General features: G+C 41.5%; 1 protein-coding gene across 5 annotated transcripts in view; it reads left to right on the forward strand.

Moving 5' to 3' along the window:
- The first annotated feature begins 557 nt into the window (after positions 1 to 557).
- Positions 558 to 27,566, forward strand: part of FLNB (filamin B) — a 96,161-nt gene continuing 69,152 nt past the window's right edge. For 3 of the 5 annotated variants that reach the window (XR_014025427.1, XM_081320020.1, XM_081320021.1), the window contains exon 1: positions 578 to 974. Coding sequence is in view for 4 of the 5 variants with exons in the window: in XM_081320020.1 (XP_081176146.1) it covers positions 683 to 974 (292 nt within the window). In the remaining variant the exon portion in view is untranslated. Of the gene's footprint in view, positions 975 to 27,566 lie in introns of all 5 variants that reach the window. The other 2 variants (XM_081320018.1, XM_081320019.1) reach the window with 1 other exon arrangement.

Here is a 27,566-nt window from a genome sequence, read left to right on the forward strand (position 1 = left end):
ACCCGACTATGCTGGCCTGGCTAATTTGCAGTCCGGCAGCTGGAGAGTCACAGTTTGTTTGCCTCTGCACTAAACAATGCAGGCACTCTAACGCGTTGCCCCACGCTTAGTGCGGCGGCGCCTCTGAACCGGGGTTGGGTGGGTGGGTGGAGGGCAAGATTTTCTTCGTCCCTGCCCTCCTGCTGCGATTGTCCTCTTCGCAGGCTCCGCCCCTTCCTTGGCCGGGATCCAATCCGTTAATCGGAGAGGGGTATTTAAGGTCTCGCCAAAAAAAAAGACGCCCTCGCTACTCCTTTGTAAGTCGGCACGTGGGTCTGGAGCGCGCGCGGCTCTCTGCTCTCTGCTCGGTCGGCGTTGCTAAGCTGACGGCGGGCTTCTCTCGCCCCTGCCGCTTCACCGCCTGCGCTTGGCCGCGACCCACTGGAAGCAGGGAGGGAGCGAGACACCGGCCTGGACCGGCGGGGTTGGTTGGTTGGTCGGTCTGCCCGCTCGTTACAGCCCAGACAAGAGAAGGCGGGGCGGCCCCAGCATGAGCACGCAGGCGCGGGGCCAGGCGGCTCGCAGTGACTGCGGCGGCGGAGGTGGGAGCGGTAGCGGCGAGCTCGGTCAGGGCTCGCACCCTCGGTGGCAGGAGCACCAGTATCCTTTGGGCCGGAGCGACCTCGAGGCGGACTGCCCAGCCATGCCCGTGACGGAGAAGGACCTGGCGGACGACGCGCCCTGGAAGCGGATCCAGCAAAACACCTTCACCCGCTGGTGCAACGAGCACCTCCGCTGCGTGAACAAGCGCATCGGCAACCTGCAGTTCGACCTGAGTGATGGGCTGCGCCTCATCGCCTTGCTGGAGGTGCTTAGCCAGAAGCGCATGTACCGCAAGTACCACCAGAGACCCACTTTCCGACAGATGCAGCTGGAGAACGTCTCGGTGGCGCTCGAGTTCCTGGAGAAGGAGAATATCAAGCTGGTCTCCATCGGTGAGCTGGGCAAAGAGCTGAAGCCGGGACGGGGGGGAGGGAGGGAGAGAGGGAGGGGGGGGAGCCTCGCCTCCCAGGCTTGTGTGGCACTTGGCCAGAGGAAGGCAAAACAGCTTCGCTTCCTCGCCCTTAAGGTGTTTTAGATCCCGAGCGTCACGGCAGACCCTAATTTTCCGCTTACCAGCTTGGCGTTGCCCCTCCACCCCCACCCCGAGAGCCCCTTCCCAATATTTGCAGCCGCTGGGTCGCCTTTTGCGTGAAAGTGGGACCCTTTCAAAGCTTGAGGGTTGGTAGAGACGAGCCGGTGTGAGTTGGCTTTGTCCCGCCAGCTGCCACCAAGCCTCTTCCTGGAGGTGTCGGAGAGCCTGCGGCAGCAGGAGGAAACTAGGTGGGGCTCTAGGTTGGGGAAGCCTAGCCCGCCACTCGCGGGCGGATACCTGCCGGGTGCTTGTTATACCCGCCAGCCTGGCTTTAGAAGCGGCTCGGTAAGGCGCCGCTGTGGGCGATAAGATATCCGGGATACCGTTTTCTTAACGCTAACAAACCCGCTCAAGTAAGAGCGTACAAGGGGTTTCTAGTCAAGAAGGAAAGGCGCTTTTAAGTTTGGGATATCCGCTCCTCTCACTCTCTCCCCCCTCCCCTTTCCCCAAATCCGGCTTTTCCATTGCATAGACCAGGGGTCTTCAAACTTGGCCCTTTTGTGACTTGTGGACTTCAACTCCCAGAATTCCTCAGCCAGCATGGCTGGCTGAGGAATTCTGGGAGTTGAAGTCCACAAGTCACAAAAGGGCCAAGTTTGAAGACCCCTGGCATAGACTATCTCTGGCTGGCTCTATGAGGGGGTCAGAGCAAATTCCGAGGAAGGGCAGACGTGGCTATAGCTTGGCAGACAGGATTTCCTGAGGTGCCTCCCTCCCAGCAGGTAGAGAGCCCTTTCCCTTAGGCTGCAGGATTTGGCCGCCTGTGTTGGAAATGTGAGGAGTTTGCACTGTAAAAAGATCCAGCCTCTCAAAACTTCAGGGAGAAGTGTGTATCAAAACCGTCTTTGTATCTCTTCAAAACCAAAACCAAAAAAGTGTTGTTATGGCAATCTATTTATTATGTTTGTATTTCTCTGAAAAGAAATGTTAAGATGACACACATTTTTCCAATCAACAGCACTCTGTGAGATAGCTTGGTTAAGAGAAGTGAGTTGCCCAAAATCACAAAGTAGACTCTGCAATCTGACAGGGAAGTATTTGTATGTAATGTGTAAAAAAAACAAACCCACTTAATTTTTACCCTGGAAAATATGCCTTGAAATCATACCGTACTATGTTTAATTGCAGTATGGTGCAATATTAATATTTTTAGCAAGGATTCTAAAGTGCCTATATTTGTAATTCTATTAACTTAAAGCAAACAGGTCCTGCATTATGCTAAACCCCAAAATGGCTTGATTGGTTTTGGCTTTGTGTGATGTGAGGAGTTAGCCATTGTGGTGGATAAACTAAGAATAAGGCTTAATGTTTGTGTACCAGGACATGTCTTGCTTAAGAAAAAAAGGTGGATAAATCAAACTCTGGGCTATTAACGTATATGACCCCAGATTAATGTTAACTTCCTAAATAAACAGAGCAGAAACTCTTTACAGTGGGCTCTTTTGGGTATCTTTGAGTCAGTTTTGAGATCCTGGCAACTGTCTTAAGAAGTCCATGCATTTCTTGGCAAGGGTTTGGGGAGTGGTTTGCCATTGCTGCCTTCCTCGGGTTAAGAGAAAATGGTTGGCCCAAAGTTGGCCAACATGCTTTGTGCCTAAGGTGAAATTCATGGTCTCCAGTTTAGCCTCAGATATTTAACCATTACACTAATTAATGCTCTTTAACATTAATTAAAATTATCCTGTTGATTACTAAGATATCCTAATGGTTTACAAAAAGATCTATCTTTCAGTTTTCAATGTCAAAAGATGCTATCTGTTTAGGTGAACTTTGTCTCATTATATCAGAGAGCTTGGCAGTTAATTCAATATGAAACTTCAAATATTAGGCTAAAGGTGAACAGACTTCAGGCTTATGGGACTGATTTAGTTTCTTTTCTAAATCTATAAACTCCAATTGGAGCCAAGTGGAAAATAAAGGTACAGGGAGACACATGTAAAGAATTAAGGAACAAGGTGCCTCTGAGCAGATGTTTATCTCAGGAATTTATGATGAGCACTGATATGCAGCTAGCAAGACTTTTCACCACACCAGTTTCTCTTGTATAACATCCTAAAGGGAATATGAAGGTTTTAAACATTTCTGATTAAACAACTGAGAATTGGAAACCGATCTGTTCCAGTTCACTGAGAACAAGTAGGAAATCTGTGACCCTACAGATACTGGAGTCCTACTGAGAATATTGACCATGGTGGCAAAGGCTGTGTTATAAACCAACACTATTTGGAAGACACATACTCCATTCCTTGCTTTAAAATGTACCACCAGTTTATGATTGTAATTTTTGTTTCCCCTTGAGAAATTGCCTAGTATAGCATGTGACTCTCCTAGATCTATATAAGGAATAAAGTAGCCTCACAGTAACCCTAAATTTCAAGGTTAGGAGAATTAGACTGCAAGCTAATAATTCTTAGGACATAAATGAGGAATGTATTTGGATTTCCTGTTTCTATGTCTTTAATGTTCTGGGCTCAGCCTAAAGCAAAAGTTAAATCCTTGCAGACCCACCCAGCATATCTGTAGCCTGGTATCTTTTCCACAGGGCAACCCTAAAGGGCTGTTATCCCGTGCAGGAATTGGCAGAAAACTCGGCTGGTTTAAATGAAGAACTAAGAGCCCTGCCTGTAATTTTTCTTTAGAAGTCTAGTATCCTACAGCAGACAAATGTCATGAATGCCCTCTGCAGCTTTGACACCACTGCACGAAAAGGAGCCCTGGCAGCCATACCGAGAAGGTGCACTTGAAGAACAGCCATCCAGTTATTGCAGCTTAGCTGCTGCACAGTTGGAGCAGTTGGGAGGCATCCTTGATGTATGTGCAGTGATCTTCTGGAAGACTGCCAGACAACTTTTGGACATTCTTCCTGCAACTGCAGGGCTTAAGACACGGGTGTTAAACTCGCCACGTAACGTGACGTGTTGTGACGTATCGTGACTTTTCCCATTGCCGGAGCTGGGGTGGTCAGAGTCTCCACATGATGCAACCGGCCCGCGGGCCAGCAGTTTGACACCCCTGGCTTAAGGTGTGCAGGGTGTGTGTGTGTGCCTGAGTCGTAGGAGTCTGCTGCTGGCATCTCTGTGGTAAAGCTACCATGGGGTTACTGTGCAGGTACAGGCTGGCTGATATCCAAAGAGCCTCTCCCTGTTTCTGGCCCCCACATGTTGGAAAGAAGTGTGGATAAAATGGTTTTTTGAGTGGCAGAGTGGCAGAGGCCTGACTCTCCTGCTGCTACCGAAAAGCTGAGTAGTAGCATAGAAGTGATGAATTTACAAGGAAAATAAAACTACGATTTGTCTGTGGGGAGCTCAGACATACCTCTTTAACAATTGTTACCCTGTTCGATGAATTGAAGTTCTGTCTGAATTCTAGCTAAGGATGTTAGTTGGTTCTCTTTTCAGTTGTGTCTCCAGGGTATAAAACTATGTTGTTCCGAGCAAAACGTGACCTTGAATTAGAGACCTGAAGCATAACTTTAGAGACGTTGTGTCTGTATAAATAGACTTGAGGCTTCAAGGAGAAGTATAGAAGAAGGAATGCTGGCTCTCTGTATGTAACCCATATGTTTTGAAGCAAGGGAACTGTGCTGATCTCAGATGGAGTCTCCTCGTAGAAACATATCTCTGACAGCTGCTATAAACTTGCTTTTCCAGAAATTACTTCACTCTCCTTTTTCAGTTTAAAAATTAACAGTAGAATAACTTGTTACCTCAGTTGGCACTTTGCACAATAGGAGTCATGTGTACTCTTGTACTACTTATGCTGCTATAACTAGCAGAAACTTGACACAACTATTAAGGCAGCTTCTTTTACATTATACTGGGAGAGGCTGCTTAAACCCTCATTAAAATTGGGATTATGATTACTGTAAAACGCAGTATCTACGTGTATATCATATCTTGGATAGTTAGAACTGAAGCTATAGAATACCAATGTATTGGATTTTAAAACCTGTGAAGACTATTACTAGGTAATCCTTGACCTACAACCACAATTGAACCTAATTTTTTTGTTGCTAAGCGAGACGGTTGTTAAGTGAATTTGCCCCATTTTACAGCACTTTTTGCTATGGTTGTTAAGTGAATCCCTGCAGTTATTAAGCGAATCTGGCCTCCCCATTGATTTTGCTTGTCAAAAGGTTGCAAAAGGTGATCACATGACCCAAAGACACTGCAACTGTCATAAATACCTGCCAGTTGCCAAGTGTCTAAGTTTTGTTCACATGACCATAGGGATGCTGCAATGATGGTGTGAAAAATGGCCATAAGTGCCATTGTAACTTCAAACAGTCACTAAATGAACTGTTATAGCTTGAGGACTATCTCTATTGTAAAATGTTTAAAGCACACTTACCTTAGGCTGCAAAATAGAAATGTATACTTTATTTTTTCAGCGCCATTCACTGGTAACTTGTAGCATGAGGTTAAGGGTTAGGAAATAATAGGGTAGTTGCTTAAACCCTTTTATTGCAGTTTCAGGTCGGCAAGTGGTCATTTGAAGATTTCTTTAAAAAATCTGATGGCACTAGGTGTGTGGTTCCTTATCATTTCTCTCTCTGGAAATAGCCTTGAATGTTTTCTCTGTTCCAGTGGCGTAGCGTGGGGGGTGCAGGGGGGGCCGGCCGCACCGGGCGCAACATCTGGGGGGGCGCGCTCGCACTGAGCTGCTCAGGGAGCCCCAAGGGCTGCACAGAGTTGGCTTGGCTCCGCTCCTGAGCTGCTCTTTCTTGCAAAGCGAAATGAGTCCGGCAGGTGAGATGGGCGGCCACATAAACTGAATAAAATAAATAGAAGCGGCCAACTCTCCGCCCAGGCTCAGGCCAACCGCAAGCGCCCCGCAGGCGCCCTGGCAGGTTTGGCCGAGCGAAGACGGACCCGCTGGCCGGCCGGCCTAGCTTCGTGCACATGCGTGGCTTTATTTAGCGGGGCTCATGTGCGAGCTTGAATGCAGCAGCTCTTGCAGGTCGGAGCCCCGCCCAGCCGCCCTCGAGAGGGACCAGGAAGCATCCCGCATGTGTGCGACTCTTCTTGGAAAGTCTACGCCACTGCGGGGAACGTCTTTTCAGCAGTGCCGTGACGTCACCGCCCGCCCGCCCCTCTATTTCCGCTTCCGGTTGCCTTGCCCCGGGTGCTGACAACCCACGCTACGCCACTGCTCTGTTCAATTATTGACTTCATGTGGGAGAACAAGGAGAAATTAGAAAGAGAGGGGGAGGGGGAGGGAGGGAGGGAGAGAGAGAGAGAGAGAGAGAGAGAGGGAGAGAGGGAGAGAGAGAGGGAGAGAGAGAGAGAGAGAGGCTCTGTTATCAATAAGGAACTGAATTAGGGGACTGGATGGGAGTTTACTAACCTTGAAAAAGCAAGTTCCTGAATTCTCAACTGTCAGTAGGTTGGCTAGGAGCGCATTTGCACAGTTGCATCTAATGAGTCAATTGTGGCCATTTCCAAACTGATCAAACTTGACAACTATTATCTGTGCCTTGGTTATATCCTGTTGACTGTTGCAACTTGCCACATTTAGGAAAAGTCTTTAAGTTGCAATCGGTATGAAATATATAATGTAACTGATGCAAAGTATAAGGAACATATGCATTGGCATCCATGACATGTTGCGGTGTCATCAAAATGACTGTGTGGTGAGGTCATCATGCAAATGCTACAATTACATGTTTATGTCATGTTTGACTCAAATGTGTAAGTTGTGGAAAATGGGTGATAATGCCATACAGGTGTTGTAATTTTCTCCCTGCAGATGCTCATGTCTCTGGGGTGCCTGATCTTTCTTAGTGCCATAAGATGTTAATGTTATTCTTCAAAGCCCTGAGTGGCTTGAATCCTTGCTATTTCAATTGTATCACTTCTATTAGTTTTCAATGCCGATTACTAGCTTTTGTTTGTACTTAAATTTAAAATAACCATTTTGTTAGCTTCCTTTCATACTTGCAAAGAAGAAAGGTGGGTACACAAGACACATAAATGCTTCCCATGGATGTTTCCTGCATGACTATCTCTTCTTTCTCAAGTTCTATTTCCTTTTTTCTGGGACCAATGATCTTGAGAACATATGATATAGCTTGAGCAATCATGTCTAGTTAAAGCAGACTAAATTCAATGAAGCTGGCAAGTGTCTGTAGATTTACAGTTTAGGCCAAGGAGAAAAATTTAAACTATAAATGCTATAATAAGTTTGTAGCTTTACCTCTGTTTAAGTTATTTTACAAGTTTGCCATTGGACAAAACCATGTTTTGGCCCTAGTATTACCAGAATTCCTGGAGTGTATGCAAACAGTTAAATGTCTTACATGTTATTATCAAGTAGTGAATTTGTTTAGAATTTGGCCTTTTCTCTCTCTCTCTCTCTCTCTGTCTCTCTGTCTCTCTCTCTCTCACACACACACACACAAACACACACACGCACAAAGAGAGAGAGAGAGAGATTGCTCACTTATGTAGATGTAAATTATTTTAGGCAATAAATTCTATTAGTATTGGCCTTGTGTACGACTATTCATCTAAGATGCAAGTAGCTGCCTTGAAATTGAAAGTTGCATCACACAACGTAACGACTGCGTTGTACCCATGCGACCTCTGACCCGACGCAGATCCCGTTGGGCCCCATGGTTCTCTGTGGAGCTCCGGGAGATGAAGCGGCGGAGACGAGGTCTAGAGAGCGGTTGGAGATCCAGCCGATCCGAATCCGACCGATTGCAGTTAAGAACCTTTATAAGGTCTTATCTTGCGGCGATAAGGACGGCGAAGTCTAACTACTTTGCCGCCCTTATCGCGTCCGCAGATAATCGCCCGGCCGCCCTGTTTAGGGTGACTCGCTCCCTCCTTAATCAGGAGGTGAGAGAGGATCCCTTGCAGGGACGAGCCGAGGAGTTTAGTCATCATCTGGCGGACAAAATCGCTCGGATCCGGACCGGCTTGGACTCTGACTGGGCAAAGTCTAATGTGGAGGAATCAGGCGGTCTTGAGCACGTTATCTGGAATGAGTTCGACCCTGTTTCCCCTGATGATGTGGACAGGATCATGGGGAGACTGAGCACCACCACCTGTTTGTTGGATCCGTGCCCCTCCTGGCTAGCTTATGCGGCTCGGGAAGGAACACGAGGCTGGTTCCATGCAGTAATAACTGCTTCCTTGAAGGAGGGTGTCTTTCCTGCCGCCTTGAAGGAGGCGGTGGTGAGACCCCTTCTCAAGAAGCCTGCTTTGGACCCGGCTGTTTTAAACAACTACCGTCCAGTCTCCAACCTTCGCTTTCTGGCGAAGGTTGTTGAGAGTGTGGTGGCGCATCAGCTCCCTCTGTTCCTGGAGGAAACTGATTATCTGGACCCGTACCAATTGGGCTTCAGGCCCGGACACAGCACGGAGATGGCATTGGTCGCGCTGGTGAATGATCTCTGGAGGGCTAGGGACAGGGGTTGCTCCTCTGTCCTGGTCCTATTAGATCTCTCAGCGGCGTTCGATACCATCGACCATGGTATCTTACTGCGGCGTCTCAGGGGGCTGGGAGTGGGAGGCACCGTTTTACGGTGGTTCTCCTCCTACCTCCAGGGCCGCTCGCAGTCGGTGTTGACAGGAGGGCAGAGATCCGCCCCGAGGTCTCTCATTTGTGGAGTCCCTCAGGGGTCGGTTCTCTCGCCTCTCCTGTTCAACATCTATATGAAGCCGCTGGGCGAGATCATTCGTGGTTTTGGGGTGGGGTATCATCAGTACGCTGATGATACCCAACTTTTTCTTTCCACCCCGAACCAACCCAGTGATGCCCTCTCCGTGATGTCCCGGTGCCTGGAGGCGGTTCAGGTCTGGATGGGGAGAAACAGGCTTCGTCTCAATCCCGCCAAGACTGAGTGGCTGTGCATATCGGCATCTCGCGTTAACCAAGTTATTCCATCCTTAATGATGGGGGGTGAGGTGTTACCCCCCGTCGATAGGGCTCGCAACTTGGGCGTCCTCCTGGATTCACGGCTCAATTTCGAAGACCATATAGGAGCCGTGACCAGGGGGGCTTTTGCCCAGGTTCGCCTGGTGCGCCAGTTGCGTCCCTATCTGGACCGAGACGCCCTACGCACAGTTACTCATGCGCTTGTGACCTCCCGTTTGGACTACTGTAACACTCTCTACATGGGGCTGCCCTTGAAGACCTCTCGGAGGCTTCAACTGGTGCAGAATGCGGCCGCGCGAGTTGTAATGGGGGTTTCCCGATACTCCCATGTAATACCTCTACTCCGTGAGCTGCATTGGCTTCCGGTTGCCCTCCGGGTGAAATTCAAGGTGCTGGTTATCACCTATAAAGCCCTACATGGCCTGGGTTCGGGATATCTGAGGGAACACCTGCTGCTGGCATCAAATACCCTTCGCCCAGTGCGCTCCCACAGGGAGGGTCTGCTCAGGGTCCCGCCGGTAAGAGACTGCCGGCGGGTGACACCCAGGGATAGGGCCTTCTCGGTGGGAGCGCCTGCCCTCTGGAACCAGCTGCCGGTGGAGCTGAGAACTGCCCCCGACCTTCGATCATTCCGCCGGGGCCTGAAGACCTGGCTCTTCGAGCTCTCGGGCCCAGACTGAGGAGGAATTTTTAATTTGGGGTTCTTTTTAACTGACTACAGGGTTAATTTAATATTTTTTAATTTGGTTCTTAATTTTTGTATTTTGGATTTTTAATTCCCTGTAAACCGCCCTGAGTCCTCAGGGAATAGGGCGGTATATAAATATAACTAAATAAAATAAATAAACATAAGAGGCTATTAAACAGGGATTTTTTGTTGAAAATTAAATAAAGTAATAATTAAGCACCTGTGTGTTTTAGCTCTGTAAGCATAGTTAATGACTAGCAATCAAATTTAATAACTTATATTACACTGAACTATTTTCGTTCACTTGCATGAAGTGAATGATTTATTGATTTATCTTTTTTCTCATACTGACAACTGGATCAGAAATATAAGTTTAGTAGATTTATTGAAGTGGTAATCCATCCAAATGTAACACAGAATGATGCATGATTGGGAGTCCCAGTTTTAAAGTTCAGGTTGTGATATGTTTTGTTAACTATACATTCCATATTTATATATGGAAACTTTTCCCACCTTAAACATGGCGGGCTTTTTTGTGACCAGTAAAATGATAGTTGTTAGATCAGTGATTGGACTAAAATTTTGAAGTGTCACTCATACAAGAAAGATGCATGTCTCCAATGAGTGAACAAGTTCCAGTAAAATGAAGCAAATTGAAGCATCTGTCTGTTTTCCCTTCTTAATTTATAATGTTAAGATGGCTTGTATCTCTCTATATGAGGTCCTAATTGTAGAATCCTGTCTAGGTACAGGTTGTCCCTGATTTACAACTATTGTTTTAATGACCATTCAAAGTTTAACAGTGTGGAAAAAAGTGATTTATGACTCTTGCAGTGTCCCTCTAGTCATGTGATTGTAATTTGGGTACTTGGCAACCAAGCTAAGCATCCTGAGATGTGCAAGCTTCCCAGGGGGCTTCTAACAAAGCTGGATCAGCTTAACAATCTTGACAGAAAAGGTCGCAGAATTGGGTGCAACTCGCTTAATGGCTGAATTTCTTAATAGAAATTCTGATTCCAATTGTGGCGGTAAATCAATGACTACCTTTACGTATTCCTGAGAGGGACGTATGTTTAGCTACTGTCTTGGTGATCATGTTTCCCTATATTGTCAAAAAAGGCAATTCTCTGTCAAAAGGTATTGTAACTCTTTGTAAAAGAGAAATGCATCATATCATGCAACATACTGGCATGAGTCACTCTATCAGGATTATTGATAAGCATTGTTGATATGATTTTGTTACAGGGAGATGTGCCAAACTCACTCCACGGTAATACTTTAGTAGTCCATTCATGTGGCATGTTTCCCTGAAAATAAGACTTGCCCCCCAAATAAGCCCTAGCCTGATTTTTGGGGTGGGCCTAACATAAGCCCTACCCCAAAAATAAGCCTGGGGGGAGTGGGTGTGGCCAGCACAAGCTGCAGTGAGCGTGCAGGGGTTGATGGTGTCTGGCAGCAGCCATAGCTGCCAGCCCCTTGGAGCAGCGCAGGTAAGTCCAGCGCAGAGGCAGAGGAGAGGCAGGCAATCCAGATGCGTCCCGCACTTTTCACCCAGAGGGACATGGAACCTTTGTCTACTTGTGAATGGGGTGGTTGGAAATGGAACAAATCCCTTGGTTTCCAAGTGCCCCATTTGCACAAAGATTCCAGTCTCCCTCTGGGCAAAAAGTGTTTGGGTGCCTATGGGGTGCTTGGAGCAGCTCCACCCCTCCCCCATCTGTTTCACCTTGTGGCGGCAGGCTATGGCTGCGAGCAGCCACAGAAGTGGGCCAGTGGCCAAACGGCCTCCTGCTAGATGGGCCTGTTGGTGCCGGTGAAGCAGGTGTCGGGGAAAAAAAATAAGGCATCCCCCCCCCTCCAAAGTAAGGCTTGGTGCCTCTTTTGGAGGGCAAAAAATATATAAGACCAGGTCTTATTTTCAGGTAAACATGGTAGCACTTGTACTTTTATCAGTGGCTCAGCAGGGTGTTTGCTAAGGCATGTCAATTACCTTGCATTTAATTTATTATTCAAGCAACTTCCAGTCTTCCTTTTGGTTTAAAGAACCAACCTGTATTTTAACTTAGAGTATTGGGTGGAGTTGTTTAACTGAAAGATTTGATTTATGGGTTTCTTTATATGCAGTTTCCTTAGTAAAACTAGTATAGATTAAATCAGGAAGGTGGTTTTATTACTGGCAGCTAATGTTCACACCCTATATTTATACATACAAAAATACCTAGGTAACAGTTGAATTAGTTATTACAATGTAGAATGATATCAGCTATACAGTTTGGGAGAGGGAGGAAGGATAGAAATTGCCATATTTGGAATTTGATATATGTGTTATGAGTCAAATTCTAGGTAAGGGAGGAGAATGAACCCCCCCCCCCCAGTGTCTGTGGGTGTGTATGTATGTATGTGTGTGAGAGAGAGATTCTGAGCTCTGTCTCATCCCAGTGCTGGATTTTGATTGTGTGAATTTTCAAAATTGGTAACATTTCCCAACTTGAGGAGGGACATTTATGAAGAGTGAAATATTAAGAACTAAGGCTTAACACATATACCTGGGAAATCTTGATTCTACTTGCCTTTGCATCTCTCTGCAGCCACCAGTCCCCCTAATTTATTAGGTTAAAGATGATTCATTTATGTCACAAGTCTATTTATCACCCATCTGGGACAGTTTCTGAGTAAGTGCTAAGAAAGTCAAGAGATGATGTTAAGAAATGCATAGTCCCTTATGTCAACATGCAAAAAGGGGTAGAAAACTCTTAATCATAGGATAATAGAGTTGAAAGAGACCATTTAGCCCACAGTTGTCAAACATGACTGTGTCACATGACGTATCGTGAGGTTTTTTTGCCTTTGTGGAGCCGGGGTGGGCATGGCTTACATGTGACACATCCGGCCCATGGGCTGCCAGTTTGACACCCCTGATTTAGGCCATTGAGCCCAATGGAGGAAGCCCTTCTCTGTGCAAAGAAATATTGATAATGAAGTCAATGTTTAGTGGAAATTCTTTGTTTGGTGTAAAAGCCGTTTGGCTAAGGAAAAAAAAGGACTTTTTCCGTTCAATACAAAACATAGTTTTTACTTTATATCAGACTTGTGAATTAATGTCTTTATTCAGGCTCTAGTGTGTAGGGGTGTAAAGGAATGCAGTGAAAACAGTGTTGGGGCTAATAGGGAAAATAAATTTCATAAGACTTTAAATTTTTTTCCATAAATTGAATTTGTTTGATAACATGGAAAGCACTGTTTAAATTGCAACCAATAAGCTAAAAATTATTGTTAATTATTTATTAATTTGGATTAGAGAAGCAAAAATATACGAACGATATCAAGAGAGTAAAAGAATTGAAATGGAAATGGGCTGGTCACATAGCAGGAAGAACTGATGGCAGTTGGAGCAAGGCAGTCTTTAGAATGGATCCCACTTGATAAAAAGCATCCATGAAAGAGACCTAAAACAAGATGGATTGACGACATCAGCAAGTATTGCGGGCCCAATTGGCAAAAGAAAGCTCAGGACATGCGGAAGAGGCCTTCATTCTGCAGTAGATAGACAATGGCTAGAATGATGATGATGATGATGATGAAACTAAAAGTGGAAATATCCTATCAGCTAGTCAGAATATTATATAGCTGTAATAGCTCAGAGCTTAGCATGAAAATGGCTTTGCTGATTCTGCTTCAGAAAGCAAATTACATAGAGTAAGTTCTGTTCTCCTTTGGCCTGTTTGACCAAAACATGTGCTACATGTTAAGATTCTGTGTTGAAAGGAATGTTAGCAGATTTGTCTCTTGTCTGTTTCCTGTAAAGGGTTTTTTTTATGGAGGAGAACTTTTGTTTAGGGATTATCACTATAAAGGACAACTCAACACTTTTGGTGCTAAAACAGATTTAAAATACAGTAAACCTTCTGTGGAAGGGACAAGGTTCAATGGTTGATATTAGCCTGATGACTAAGTCTTTAATCATGGGGAGTTAAAGCTCAGATTGATGCATCTCAGAACAAATATTTCCCCATCAGATTTGACCTTCTATAGTTTCATAATGGCATTCCTTCTTTATTTATTTATTGAGGCTTTTATGTTGCTTAAATGTATAGATTCTTTCATATGGATTAAAATAGATTAAAATAGGATTCTAATGACATGCTCAGTTTTAATAAAGGCTGATGCTAAATTTAATAATAGCTGCCTGGTGTCCTCTTATTTTGAACTGAAAAGTCTAACAGTATAGATGAACTGTGTTCAGAGATAAAACATTTCATGTACAATTTGTACTGCATCTGTCACTGTAAAATTGGTCTACACAGTATTGTATTTGGACTGCTGTAGGGTGTATTTATGTACATGAGCTGGTTTCCATGTAACCTACTTACTACTCTTGGCATGTTGAATTGTGCATTGGCACAAAGTGTCTGAAGGCCATTGGCACAAAGTGTCTGCATTCTAACCACAGTGGTTAGAATGCAGTATTGCAGGTTATTTCTGCTGACTGCCAGGGGTTTGATCCTCACCGGCTCAGGGGTGACTTAGCCTTCCCTCCTTCCAAGGTCAGTAAATTGAGGGCCCAGATTGTTGGAGGCAATAGGCTGACTCCGTAAAACCATTTAGAGTAGGGGTCCCCAACCCCCGGACCGTGGACCAGTGCTGGTCCACAGCATGCCAGCACAAACAAGCAAAGCCCTATCTGAAGGATGCAGGCAGCACACAAAATCACACACCCTCCGGTCCATGGAAAAACCTCTCTCCACGGAACCAGTCCCTGGTGCCCAAAAGGTTGGAGACCTCTGGCTTAGAGGGGAATGTGCAGTATTGTGAAGCGGTATAAGTGCTAATTGCTATACTAATTTGGATGTTGATATAGGGGGGAGGAGAGGTGAGCCCATGGCTTGGTTTTCATTGCTGATAACTCTGTTGAGATTTATATAGACAAAATTTAACTGATTGGTTTGTAAGGAGAATTTTTTTTTAGCAAAACATGGCCTTCTGCAAAGATAGAGACCACCCAGAAAGAAAGAGAGAGTTGTATGTATGTTTCAGGCTCAATTTATACTGTGCTTTAGGAATACTTCAAAGGAATGAGCAAACGGTAACCTCCATGATCAAGCAAGTTAGCTGGGCCTCATGCCAACATTCTTATCTGTTCGAAACTAGTGCCGTAAGCCTGGCCATTGCAGGTACTCTACTGAATAATCTCATATATTGGTGTGAGGAAACTTGCAAGAAGGCTAGACATATTGCCTTGAGCCCCTGGAGGAAAAGCAGGATTTATATCTAAAATATAGATTGCTATTTTCAGCACTGTTGCTCTCTTTATTGCTTCTTATTATGAAGAGACTACTCTGACATAATTCAAAATACTCTTGGAGTGTTAATGTAGATCCAAGCCTTGGAATCCCCCTGTAGCTTCTTAGTCAGCTGAAGTGGTATGATATACATGGGAAAGAGGGATTCAAAATTCAGTGTTGTTTCAACTCTGAATCCATTTAATTCTGATGCTGTATCTTCAGGTTTTAGATGGTTACACTATCCTTCAAAGACAGCCAGTGACCGCTAAGAAATAGTTTAATTGTCACAAACGAACTTTTATTTGACAGAATATTGGCTTTTGTGAATTATGCTTTGGAATTCAGTTTCTAAAGCATCTTTTTTATACTACTACATATAAAAAGTAAACGAATAACCCTTGCTCTTCAGTTATGTGTCAAGGCTGCCAGCTGTTAAGGGAAACATCTGGATTTCCTCTAGCAGTAGGTGATAAGGCAGTTGAAAAACAGGATGGTTGCAAAAAAACAGGATAATATGCAAAATATCAAGGCCTGTATTTTAGTATTGGTGATAAGGTTGGAGAAATACTATAATTAAAACTGCTGCTGCTTTTGCCTTAACAATGTTGATTATCTAATCTTTTTTGAAGGAGGTATCAAGACTCCTTTTTTCTTTAATCTATGGCTTATGTGTGGTAAAATATGAGTAATAAAAGTGAGCTATCATTTGTGATTTTGTTTAGCTGATTTAAAATTATTTTGGGATATTATATCTTCAAAGTTTCTAGCATAATCATGAATAAGATGTTTTAAAATAACTTAATTTGAGGAAGTATCTCATGGCACCACATTTTAAAAGGTGCAACACACTGTAAAAACTGTTTCCCATGAATTTAGGATGTTCAGGGTTATTTTTTCAAAATGCTTTTCTTTGGCGCTGATAAAATCTGGCTGAACTGTGCATTCTTACATGAATGGGATTTCCTTTTGCCAGTTTTGTTCATGTTGTGACTGTGGATAGTTTCAGATGGAAAAAGTGAATCAAAGTATACATTGCAGTCAAGGATTTCCCCAAACAGTAATCAGTTTTGATTACTTCCAAAGTGTTGGTTTTGGCTTTGAAACCTATCCATTCTCCTTCAGTGCTTGGCGTGTGCTGCACAGAAGATACTTGACTAAACTATATCCGAATAGCTTTACTTATCTGTGCACGCTTCTGTTGGTGGCAGCTGCCTAGATGTATCTTGATCCATACACAGCTAAGGAAACTTACTTGTTAGTACTGAAGATGTTATGACCTGAAAGCTTCCTAGACCTTTTTATTAACATATGATTCCTAGTGCTGGGTGAATCAAGATCGGTTATTCTAAATGAGTGTCTGAAGAGTTTTGAAATAGCAGTAGGCAGATATCCTGATGGCTTCTAATTAAAATAAAAAACACTATATTTCTGAATCAGAGGGAGGATGTTGAGCATAAACCACTAAGGAAGGTGGAGTATGGGAAGCACAACCATTTTTAAATCCCCTTCAACTTAGTCAGGATATCCTTCTCCTGTTCTCATTATCTTAAGTTTCTTTATATACATCCAGGAATAGCATAAGGCATTTTAACTTCCTCAGCAACTGGTGCTCGTCTTAATCATAGAACCTTCAGATAATAGGGTTGGGAGAGATCTTAGAAGTCTTTTATTCCAATCTGCCACTCAATGCAGAATTTACTGGATCCTCCTATGTTTAGCCTATTGGTTCTGGTCCTGCCCTGCAGGACATTAGGGAATCCACTCCCTCTTCTGTAGCAAAAGCTTTTCAGGAATTTGAAGGCTGCTATCGCATCATCCTGTCGCCATCACATTAATTGCCTTTTTTTTTAAAAAAAATAAGCTAAATATACCTATATCCTTGTAGTGTTGTTCTTTGGGCATGGTTTCCAAATTCTAACTCTCCTCTGAATTTCTGTGCAGTGTTTCTCTCCATTTCTGGCAACAGTGTTTTAAACAGTGTTTTGTCCTGCAGTGTCAGCTACATAGAATCTTTCTTACCCCTTGTGATAATTTCTGATGCTGGGTGCTACAGCAGTGAGACTTGAATTAAATCTAGCACAGAAGGGACTGGTCTCTGAAGATTCTTCTTCTTTTATTTTATTAAACAAACTTTATTATTTAAAACTTTGGACAAGGTGTTGACGGTCTGACATTCCTTCTTGTCTTACATCATTTTTGTGTTTTATATACATATATGCACTTTATGTACATGTCATTTATATACAGTTATAGAATATTCAATCTTATCAACCACCTTACTCTAGTAATATGTGAAATCAACATCCTGTGTGTTTCTGTTGTGACCTTCCTTTCTGTTCCCACCATAAATAAAACTTATTCCAAATTTTGTAGTAATCTGACTGATCCTTATTTTTAATTTCCAGAGTTAACTTGTCCATTTCTGCGCACTCCCAAATTTTATTTATCACTTCCCTCTCGTCCGGTATTTCACTGTTTTTCCATTTCTGGGCGAATGTCATCCTCGCTGCTGTGATGATGTGTATCATTATATATAACTCTTCTTTAGTATGCTTCTCTGTTGTTATGCCTGGTAGGCATAACAGGAAAAATTCTGGTCTATGATCTACACTCCGTCCTGATATTTCTTCTAACCATATCCGAATCCTTTGCCAATACTTTTGCATCTTATTACAGAACCACCAAACATGAAAATAAGTACCTAATTCTTCGGAACACTTCCAACAGCTAGGGGATATTGTCTTGTACATTTTGGCTAATCGTGCTGGGGGGAAAATGCCACTGGTAAAACATTTTATATAAATTTTCTTTATAAGCTGAGGCCAGCATTATCTTTTTATTTCTATCCCAGAGAGTTTGCCAAATATCAAAATCTATGCCATGTCCCAAATTTTTAGCCCATGTCAGCATTGGTTCTTTAACTTGTTCCTCAAACATTTTATACCCCAATAGCAAACTATACAATTTCCTTATTTGTTTCTCATCTGGCCCCATTAAAATTTTATCCAATGCAGTTTCTTGAATATTTATCCCCTACTGTTTATCTTTCCCGTATTGTGTTTGTATCTGTAAGTAAGCCCACCATTCCAATTTTATCCCTTGTTGTTCTAGTTCCTGTCTAGATTTCAATACTCCCACTTCATTTGTAATATCCTTGTATGTAATACTGTTTTCCAAATTAAACAAATTTGGGTAAACTATCGCTTCAACGGTGGACAACCAGACTGGTACTTTAATGTAATTTTGTTTTCTAATTTTATTCCAAATTTTAACTAACGCTTGTCTAATCTGATGGTTTTGAAAATGTTAATATAGCCCTTGTTTCTCATTCCATAGGAATGCGTGCCAGCCTAATTGCAGTACATGGCCTTCTAGAGTTAATAATCTTTTGTTCTTTAAAATTATCCATTCTCTAATCCAGGTTAATGCCGCTGCATGGTAATATGTTTCCCAGTCTGGTAGTCCAAAACCTCCATTTTCTTTAACATCCTGAAGATGTTTCATTTTAGTCCTCGGTTTTTTCCCTTGCCATATGTAATTTAATGTCAATTTGTTCAGGTTCCCAAAAATTTTTTGATCAAATTGTATAGGAATATTTTGGTAGAGGAATAGGATTTTAGGTAATACATTCATTTTTATGACAGCGATTCTCCCTAACAATGAAAGGCTCAAATTTCCCCATCTTTCCAGGTCTTCTTTTATTTGTTTCACTATTTTGTCATAATTGTCTTCTTTGATTGAGGTGCATCTGGCTGTAATAGTAATTCCTAGATATTTTAATCTTCTTAACTATTTGTATATCCATAATCTTAGCCAAGTTTTCTTTCTGTTTATTCGTCATATTTTTAACAATCATTTTAGTTTTATCCTTGTTTATTTTCAGCCCAGCGGCTTCTCCATATTTATCTAATTCTTCCAACAGTTTCGGTCCCGATTGTTGTGGATCCTCCATAATAAAGACCAAATCGTCCGCAAATGCTTGAAGTTTAAAAATTTCTTTTTAAATTTCTAATCCTTTTATATGCAGTTCATTTCTAATTATCCTTGTTAGAACCTCTAGCATCAGTATAAATAGTAATGGGGATAAGGTACATCCTTGTCGTGTTCCTTTTTGTATTTGAAATTTCCTGGTTGTTTCCCCATTTATTATTATTTTAGATTCCTGATTAGTATATATTGCCCTTATTATATTTATAAATTTTTCACCCATATCCATATACCTAAGTTGTTGATATATAAATGGCCACTTAACATTGTCAAAGGCCTTCTGGGCATCTAGGAATAATAATGCCATTTGTTATGTGATGACAAAGGGAGAATATACTATCAAGAAGAGGAGAAAAAAATTATAGCCCAGGAATTTTATGAGAAATTATATAAGGAAAATAGCCAGGAAAATGAGGAGAAAGCGAAGGAATGTTTCAAAAAAGCAACACTACCAAAAGTTACAGAGGAAATTAAAAATAAGTTGAATGAAGAAATTAGGATGTCAGAAGTGATAATGGCCATTAATAAACAAAAAAATAATAAAGCATCGAGTCCTGACGGCCTCCTGATAAGGAACAACAAAATATTTTAGGACAACCTTTATTGGATGTGTTTAATGCAGTCCTGGATGAAGCAAAAACCCCGAAGTCATGGTCAGAGGCAAATATTGTTTCGATTCCAAAAGATAACACAGACCATACATCAATTCAGAACTATAGACCAATATCTTTACTTAATTCTGACGATATTTATAACAGTTATAGCTGAGCGATTAAAGAGGTTTTTAAATGATTTTATACATGTGGACCAGAATGGATTTCTAGCCAAAAGACAAACTAAGCACAACATTAGGATAATATTGGACATGCTAGAATATTATGAAATACATTCTGAAGATTCTTTATGAGCATTGTTCAACTGCCTCTTTGCATAAGATCAGCCTTCTGGTTTGTTTTTAATCAGACTGTCATCTGAAATTTGAATCATCTTTTGGCAAGGACTAAAAGTTATTATCCCACATTTTAATAAAAATAACAGGAACTAATGTGCTCTTACACTAAAAAATTCACTTAAATAGCCGTTGAAGAAAGGGAATGGAATTTAAATATTACATTGTGCCTGAATCAAACAAGTTGTAATGAGTTCCAGTTCAGGAAATGCCAAGTAGGTATTTTCTACTTTTCTTCTTTGGGTGAGGGATGGGAGAAACAGCGGTTGAAAATTTGCTACATAAACACAAAAGGTAATGCGCCCAACCAGTTTAACTAGAAAAATATTTTTGCTGGTCTTCATTTTCTGTTTCTGGCATAGAGGTATGATTTCTGCATGTAAGTTATGCAGATCAATAGGTATCTGTCCAAATCTGTTTTGACATAAGAAAAATGATAAAGCATTTTTTCTGGACAAATGAGAAGGCAGCAGCTGGTTTTAAGCCGATTTTGGTGCTTTAAGATTGTCCATAGACTCTGAGCCAAACAGCTTTTAAATATAACTTTGGGCTGCAGTCAAGGTTTGTTGTTTCAAATAGATGAAATTGAGCGTATGATACCGGAGGTGCTCCTTCCAAATTTGCTTTGAGGCAGCAACTGTTCTTGTCCTGTTGGAAAGTCTTTACTCATACTAAAACATTTGCTTGCAATAGATGGATAGGCATGGGATCATAGTTTATGTCATTGCAAAGAATATAGGCTGCAAAGCCCACAGATCCAGCATTCTCTGCTTAGTTTGCCTTGTTTTGCTACTTCTTGTGAAATATCAGACTGAAAGACTGCTTTCTATAGAAGACAGTATTTGGCTAGTAAGAGCTGTTTAGTGGAAACAAACAAAAGCTGCTCATATAAACTTAAGGATGGGTTTTATTTTTTTCTAGCATTTTCCTATGGAAGTTTAGATTGGATAGTCCTTCCGTATTGTAAAAAGGACAATTAGGAAGACCCCCTCTTGAGGTTTCATCTTTGGACTGTAAAATTGGGGAAAAGCTCTGTTCTACAGTCTGTATATTTCACTACGTTCTACTTACTGGAACACTAAAAAGTAGTTTCATGATTTCCAGCTGAATTCCACGGCAGGCTGAAAATGTGCTTCATTTTTTTTAGAAGTTATTTAAATTTAGAGGCTGCCCGACTCAAAATGACCCTGACTGACTTGCAATTAAAATAGGAAAAGAACCATGGACACATACAGGAACAGAGATTGACACCCATGGCAGCCCCAGGCTAGGTAGAACAGCCTGGTCCTCAGGGACTTTTGGAATGTCATCAAGGTGGGAGCTGACCTGATCTCAGGTGGGATGGTCTTCCAGAGGGCAGGTGCTACAAGAGGGAGGACAAAGCATCTTGGTGTGCTTCAAGATCTTGGGTTGAAGTTTGGAGTTAAAATAATTGCATAAATCAAAAGAAACAGTGGAGCTGTTTGGGTTGGACTTCTTTGAAAAGAAGCTCAGAACCCTAAAGCATCTTTTCTTTTAATTTTTATAGTCACTCACCTTTGTTTTCCCAGTTCTCTGAGCTGAACATTTTGCACGAACAGTGGATGCAGCAACCTTTTAAAAAGGTGGTGATTTGCGTAGTGAATGCCTGTGGCATCTTGCCCAAAGTCCCCTCAAATCTGGTGGGAATTAAAGATCCCTAAGCACTTAAGGTGGCCTGATTTGAAATTAATAGCAATTTTGAGCAAGAGGCTACATATCTGCATGGATAGGCAAGAATAGTTGCCAAGAAAATCTTACTGGAATACGTACTTGCATCAATTTTCAGATGCTTCTGAAGACATCATTTCAGTCAAGGCTGAAATAAAGCAAACTGATCTCATCTCCAGCTTTTTTTCCCCTTCCCTTCACATACATGAGGACGAAGAGATGACCTCACTTATAAGCAATTCGCTTTGTGAAGTATAAGAGAGGGCCTGCACTCTTGGGAGTTAATTGTCAGTATAATGATTTTGTCAGTTATGTCATTTATCCAAAAAAGTTTTGAAGCAAACTTTGAAGCAAAAATTCTGTAGGATGACTATAGCAAAATTTTGTTAGAAAAGAAAACATTTCTAGGGGCTGACTACTCCCAGATCTAAATAACCTTGCTAAGTATCTGCCTCAGTCGGTTGGTGCAAATATGCAGCCCTGTCTTTGCCGGTGACAGGGCATCATTTCTATTGCTCCTGCTGAGATCTGCCACAAGTTCTTTGTGGATCTTGTGGCACAGGTTGGCAGTTCCTCTAAGAGAATGATGAGTTTGGGCAAAATAATTTATGGCCACAGGCCTATTTTTATGCTGTTCCATTAAGACTCTGTGCCAAACGTAGATTCCCAGTTACGTTTCAGATCAAGGCTGAAAATTAAAAGCTCCCAGTACTGTAAAACCTCAATTTAGTGTGCCTCCGGAGGATACAACAGATACTTTAATTCAGTCTTCACTCCCAAGTAATGGACAAAGTCCATTGTTTCTTGAAGCATTTTGAACAATTGATGTAGTTAAACAAATGACATGAGTTGACACAAATGACATATTTCACTTCAGTTGTGTAAACTCATATTTAACAGGATAACTTTAACAAACACCACTTCTTCCCAAATACTTCAATAAATTCAGGGTTTTCTGTTACTATTTGTTGTTGTTGTTGAGTCGCTAAGTTATTCTGAGTTAGCAAATAGGCTGGTTTGGGGTAAAATTCTCAAATACTGAAATTTGTCATTCATTGCTTTATATAAACAAACTCTTTATCATTCAGGCTGCAGCATGTTTCCACATCAGAGACAAAGTGCTTCCATGGCTAAAACATCTTAAAAGAAATTATAAGAATTATCAAAATATAAACAGCTGATTTCCGTTAAATTTTAGAATTACTAACACTTTTTCCAAAAGCTAGAATAGTAATAAAATAGATGTAGTTTAAAGTCACAATAATATCCCTTTTAGGAATTAAAGTGTAAAAACTTTATCCATAAATTTACAAATAACCCTGACAATTATAAACTCTTGTCAGTTTGAACTTCCGCGGTGTATTTGAGCAGCCAAATGTTCTCTGTTTTGCAAAATAGCTGTAAATATACTGCACCCATGATGAGGCAACTGACATGTCTCCTTGCATTACTTGACCACAATATCTATCTCCACCTCCTCTTAAAAGACAAATTTTATCGTGCAGTGTTATGTCTCTACTAGCTTGATAACTTGAAAGTCTAATTTATTACAACCTTAGATTTTATGAAGCTGGCTTTGTTCCAGAAAAGAAGCTTTTCCTATGTTCAGAACTTGTTTAAGATTTCAATTGTTAAGTGCAGGGTGGGCTGTCATAAGGTTGCCCTACTCTGTTATAAGATACCTTTAGATTGCTGGCTGAAAGGTCAACTGAATCTTTCCAGAAGGTTCTGTACATTGGTAGTTTTTCTGTTCTGTAGAATTTTGTTTGTTCTGATTTTAGCTAACTCATACAGGTAGTCCTCAAATAACATCCACAATTGAGCCAAATTTTCTGTTACTAAGACAGTTAAGTGAGTTTTGCCTCATTTTACAACCTTTCTTGCCATAATTGTTAAGTGAATAACTGTAGTTGTTAAGTTAGTAAGAGTTCTTAAGTGAATCTGGCTTCCCCATTGACTTTGTTTGTCAGAAGGTCACAGAAGGTGATCACATGACCCCGGGACACTGCAGCCATCATAAATACATGCCAGTTGCCAAGCATCTGAATTTTGATCATGTGACCATGGGAATGCTACAATGGTCGTAAGTGTGAAAAATGGTCATAAATCACTTTTTTTGTTGTAATTTCGAACAGTCACTAAACTAATAGTTGTAAATCACGGAGTACCTGTATGGAATCATTTGGAAAGTTCCCTCCATGTAAGGATCCACCTCAGCTAACCACCCAAGAAAGCAGAACTCTTGAAACAGGTATTGTCTCAAAAGGAAACTTTTATTAGGGGTTAGTGACAGTAGGAAAGTCAAGGTCAGATCTGGGGAAAATCCCGCTTAAATGGCATAGTTAAGCTAGCGATCTTCCTCCTCCCACCAAAGTCATAGTGTCCATTCGAAAGCCAGCCAATCCACAGTTGTCACGATGTTTGGGTAACTGGCACAGTTGATGTGGCATCTCAAGGTCTTCTCCAGTTTCGTTTCTCAGTAACTGTCTCCCTGATAAGGGAGACACATTCTTTTCTCAAGTGGAGAGAGGCAGAGAGAAAAAATAGAAAGCAAAAGTTATCCCAAGTGAAAGCAAATCTCTCCCCCCCCCCAGCAGAATGGCAGGCCCGAAACGAGAGCACATATGCCGGGGAAGCAATAAGGGTTGGGGGACCTGACACTCCAATTGTTACACATGGACACAAGGGTTGCTATTTCTAAACTCTTACGAGTCCTGGAATGTCATAGTAAAGTTTTGAGTTATGGTGCTCATTCCTCTTCTGTTGTTATGTCATAACCATGAAGGGTTTGGAAGCTCCCACTTTTGTTCTTAATTAACTGCATTAATTAATGGTTTGTTTGAATTGAGTGGGTTTCAAGCATAGCTGATGAAGCTGAATTAGTGTTTATTAGGCTTAGTCAAAGTGATTGAAAAACAAATACAATTGGTTCCAGATGCTTCCTTTTTATTCCATTTGGTATAAGCTAAATATATGCATAATGGTTCATTTTTGTAATGTTATACCGTGGCTTGAAATGACATCACATAAGGTGGTTTCAGAGTCTTTCATCTTTGTAGATAGAATAAATCATTTTCACTGGAAGTATTCCTTTTATTTTACAGAATACCTCTGATTGCAAGGATATCCTTTGGTCCTCTGTATGTGTTGCAAGGTAACTTATTGGCAGCAACAAAACGGACAGCTTATTGCTTGTTTGGGATGAGAATGGAAATTAGCCTATGATAATTGTGGTTATGTGACTTGGACATTATAAATGACTATAAATGCAAGCTTGGTTGATAAGCTCTCCAAATATGATCATATGACCGGGGATGACATGGCCATCAGAACTCAGGAACTGGGTTGTAAGTTTCTCTGGGGAGGTCTAGCATAACTTTGAATGGATGCTAAGCTACCAGTTGTTAAGGGAAGACTACTATACCTATTTTTGGAATATGAACAGTTTTTACTTGATGTCTATGAATGGTCTTGGTTGATGTTTTCTTCAATTCCATTCTTCATTTTTTTCACAAAAATTACAGCACCCCTGCTTCACATTGATTTAATGATTTATTTTCTCTATGGAGGATAACGATTTTAACAGAATATTTTTTGTGGAAGTGGATATACACTGTGCTTGTAACAAAAACTTCTCTGTCCCTTAAAACATACAGTAATTTCTATTCAGTTTCTGAAATTATTACTAACCTTGAAAAAGCAACACAATGAAAAACATGGGTTGATGCTGATCATTTCAAGGATGAAGCATGTGTTCCACAACTGCAGATATGTAATTACCAGCTGTAATGGGAGAAGGCAACACTTCAAACCTAAGGAATGTCAGTAATGAAAGAGGAGAAGGTTATACTCCTGGGTTTGAGTTTGTCCAGCTCCCTTGCATTCACTTCTTGGCAAAACCAGCAGCATCCTTCATTGGGGATTTTACAAGTACTTTTGAATGAACTGTAGTAATAGGCAGCTTGTAGCACCCTGGTCTCCTCTTTCTGTCCCACTGGTCAAACTAAAAATGCTACATAATACACAGTACCCCGCAGCTTTTACAGGACTCCCTTGTGATTACAGGAAGATACTGTGCTAATTTAGCTTGAAGAAGGTAACAAGTGGAGAGGACAGTCTGTTTCCTGAACCCTTGAAATCTCTCAGAGGAGATTACTCAAAAAGAAAGCCTATTTAATCCCTGAGCAAATCCCGTACATGTTACAACATTGGCAAATGATTAAAAGTTTGAAGGCTGTATTGGAAGGTGGAAGATCCTATGAGTTCCCAGGTGCTGCTACCTGCAACATCCATTAGCTATATGAACTTCTCCAGACAGTCACCAGCCTGGTTTTTTTTTAAGGACTGGCAGGTCTGCTTACTTTATTCTTCCATTGGTGATGCTCTTCTAGCACTTGCTTGCTCATGTCAGTAAAAAACACAGCCCTTCTCTGTGTTGCAGTTGCTAAGGGAACTGACTATGGCAATTTATCATGTTTCCGCTGATTGTCTGCAAATTCCTTGTATTGAAGCAGAACAAAGTTTTAAAAAAGCATCAAGTCTTTTGCTCATTGTTAGAGTCTATGGGTCCCAATTCACACTACGGTGATTAAGCAGGGACATGAGCTTTATCTCCAATGGTGTAACAATTGGAATGTGAGTTTATCTTACATTTCAGGGACTTTTGAAAGCAGATTGCATTCTGGTAATAATGATATATTCATATTCTCTCTCTCTCTCTCTCTCTCTCTCTCTCTCTCTCTCTCTCTCTCTCTCTCTCTCTCTCTCTCTCTCACACACACACACACACACACACACACACACACACACACACCCCAAAGTCCCACACAATATCTTTAAAAGAGTTATTTGTATTGCAACTTGAATAATCTTTCTGCAAGGGACTTTTTCCTTAGTAAATATTTAACGTTGGTCTGTAGGATGCAATTTTCAAAGGTAAAAATATCTACTATGCATTTGCTGAGTCTCGATATTGATTCATCAGTTGGAGCTCATAATGCTTTGCAATTCATGGTTTAAAGACTACAACTCACGGTTGTACACATGGTTGAGAATACAACTCAGTGAGACGACAACTCATGGTTAGGAGTTGGACAAAATATTGTTACTATCAAAAGTGTCAGTTTTCCAAAGTTTGGAGAAAGCTTGGAAATAAAATGTAAGCTTTAGGCTGGTGCTTTGCAGTATGTACAATTTATTTAAAAAAGTAAACAGAAGGGCAGGGTAGTGGGTGAGGTGATGTTCAGTGGGCACATGAATGCTGTGTTTGGAATCCTGAAATTAAATCATTCTATCTCATCCTCTTCTCTTACACATCACTGCTGACTCCTGATGACCACAGAGAGAAGTTTGTACAGTTTTCTTGGCAATCTTTTCAGAAGTAGTCTCTTGATTTCTGAAAGTTTTACTGCCTCTGCTTTGACTAAAGAAGTCTATTATAAGGTTTAACAATATTTGATTGTAATTTTTACAATTCTTATACAACTGTAATACTGAGATTTTTTACTGTATAATTTAAATTTAAGGAGATGAAAATAGATCACTTACTATGTATTATTTTATTGGTTTCTGTAAAAAAAACTTCAATTGTTTAAGAAAATCTTCAGGAGGTCTGAGCAAATCATACACTGGGCTTCTCATAGATTGAAGTGTCCAGAATAGTTTGGCACAGCATTTCTTCTTTTTGGCTATGTTTCCTAATGTGATATAAATTCTTACACTTTGCAACAGCTCAGTAAATTATAGAATTCTAGCAGAGTCACAGCATTGTGCAAGTTCAGTTTGTGGGTGGAAATTGTCACAGTCCTTATACTTTAAAAGTACATTTTGGCTGTTGAGCAATTGCTGTTGTAATCTGGCATGTTTAAGGCTTTACAATACTGTTTTAAAATACAAGATGAAGCTACAAGGGGA

Source organism: Vipera berus, assembly GCF_964194415.1.
Source record: "Vipera berus genome assembly, chromosome: 2".
Lineage (NCBI taxonomy): Eukaryota > Metazoa > Chordata > Lepidosauria > Squamata > Viperidae > Vipera > Vipera berus.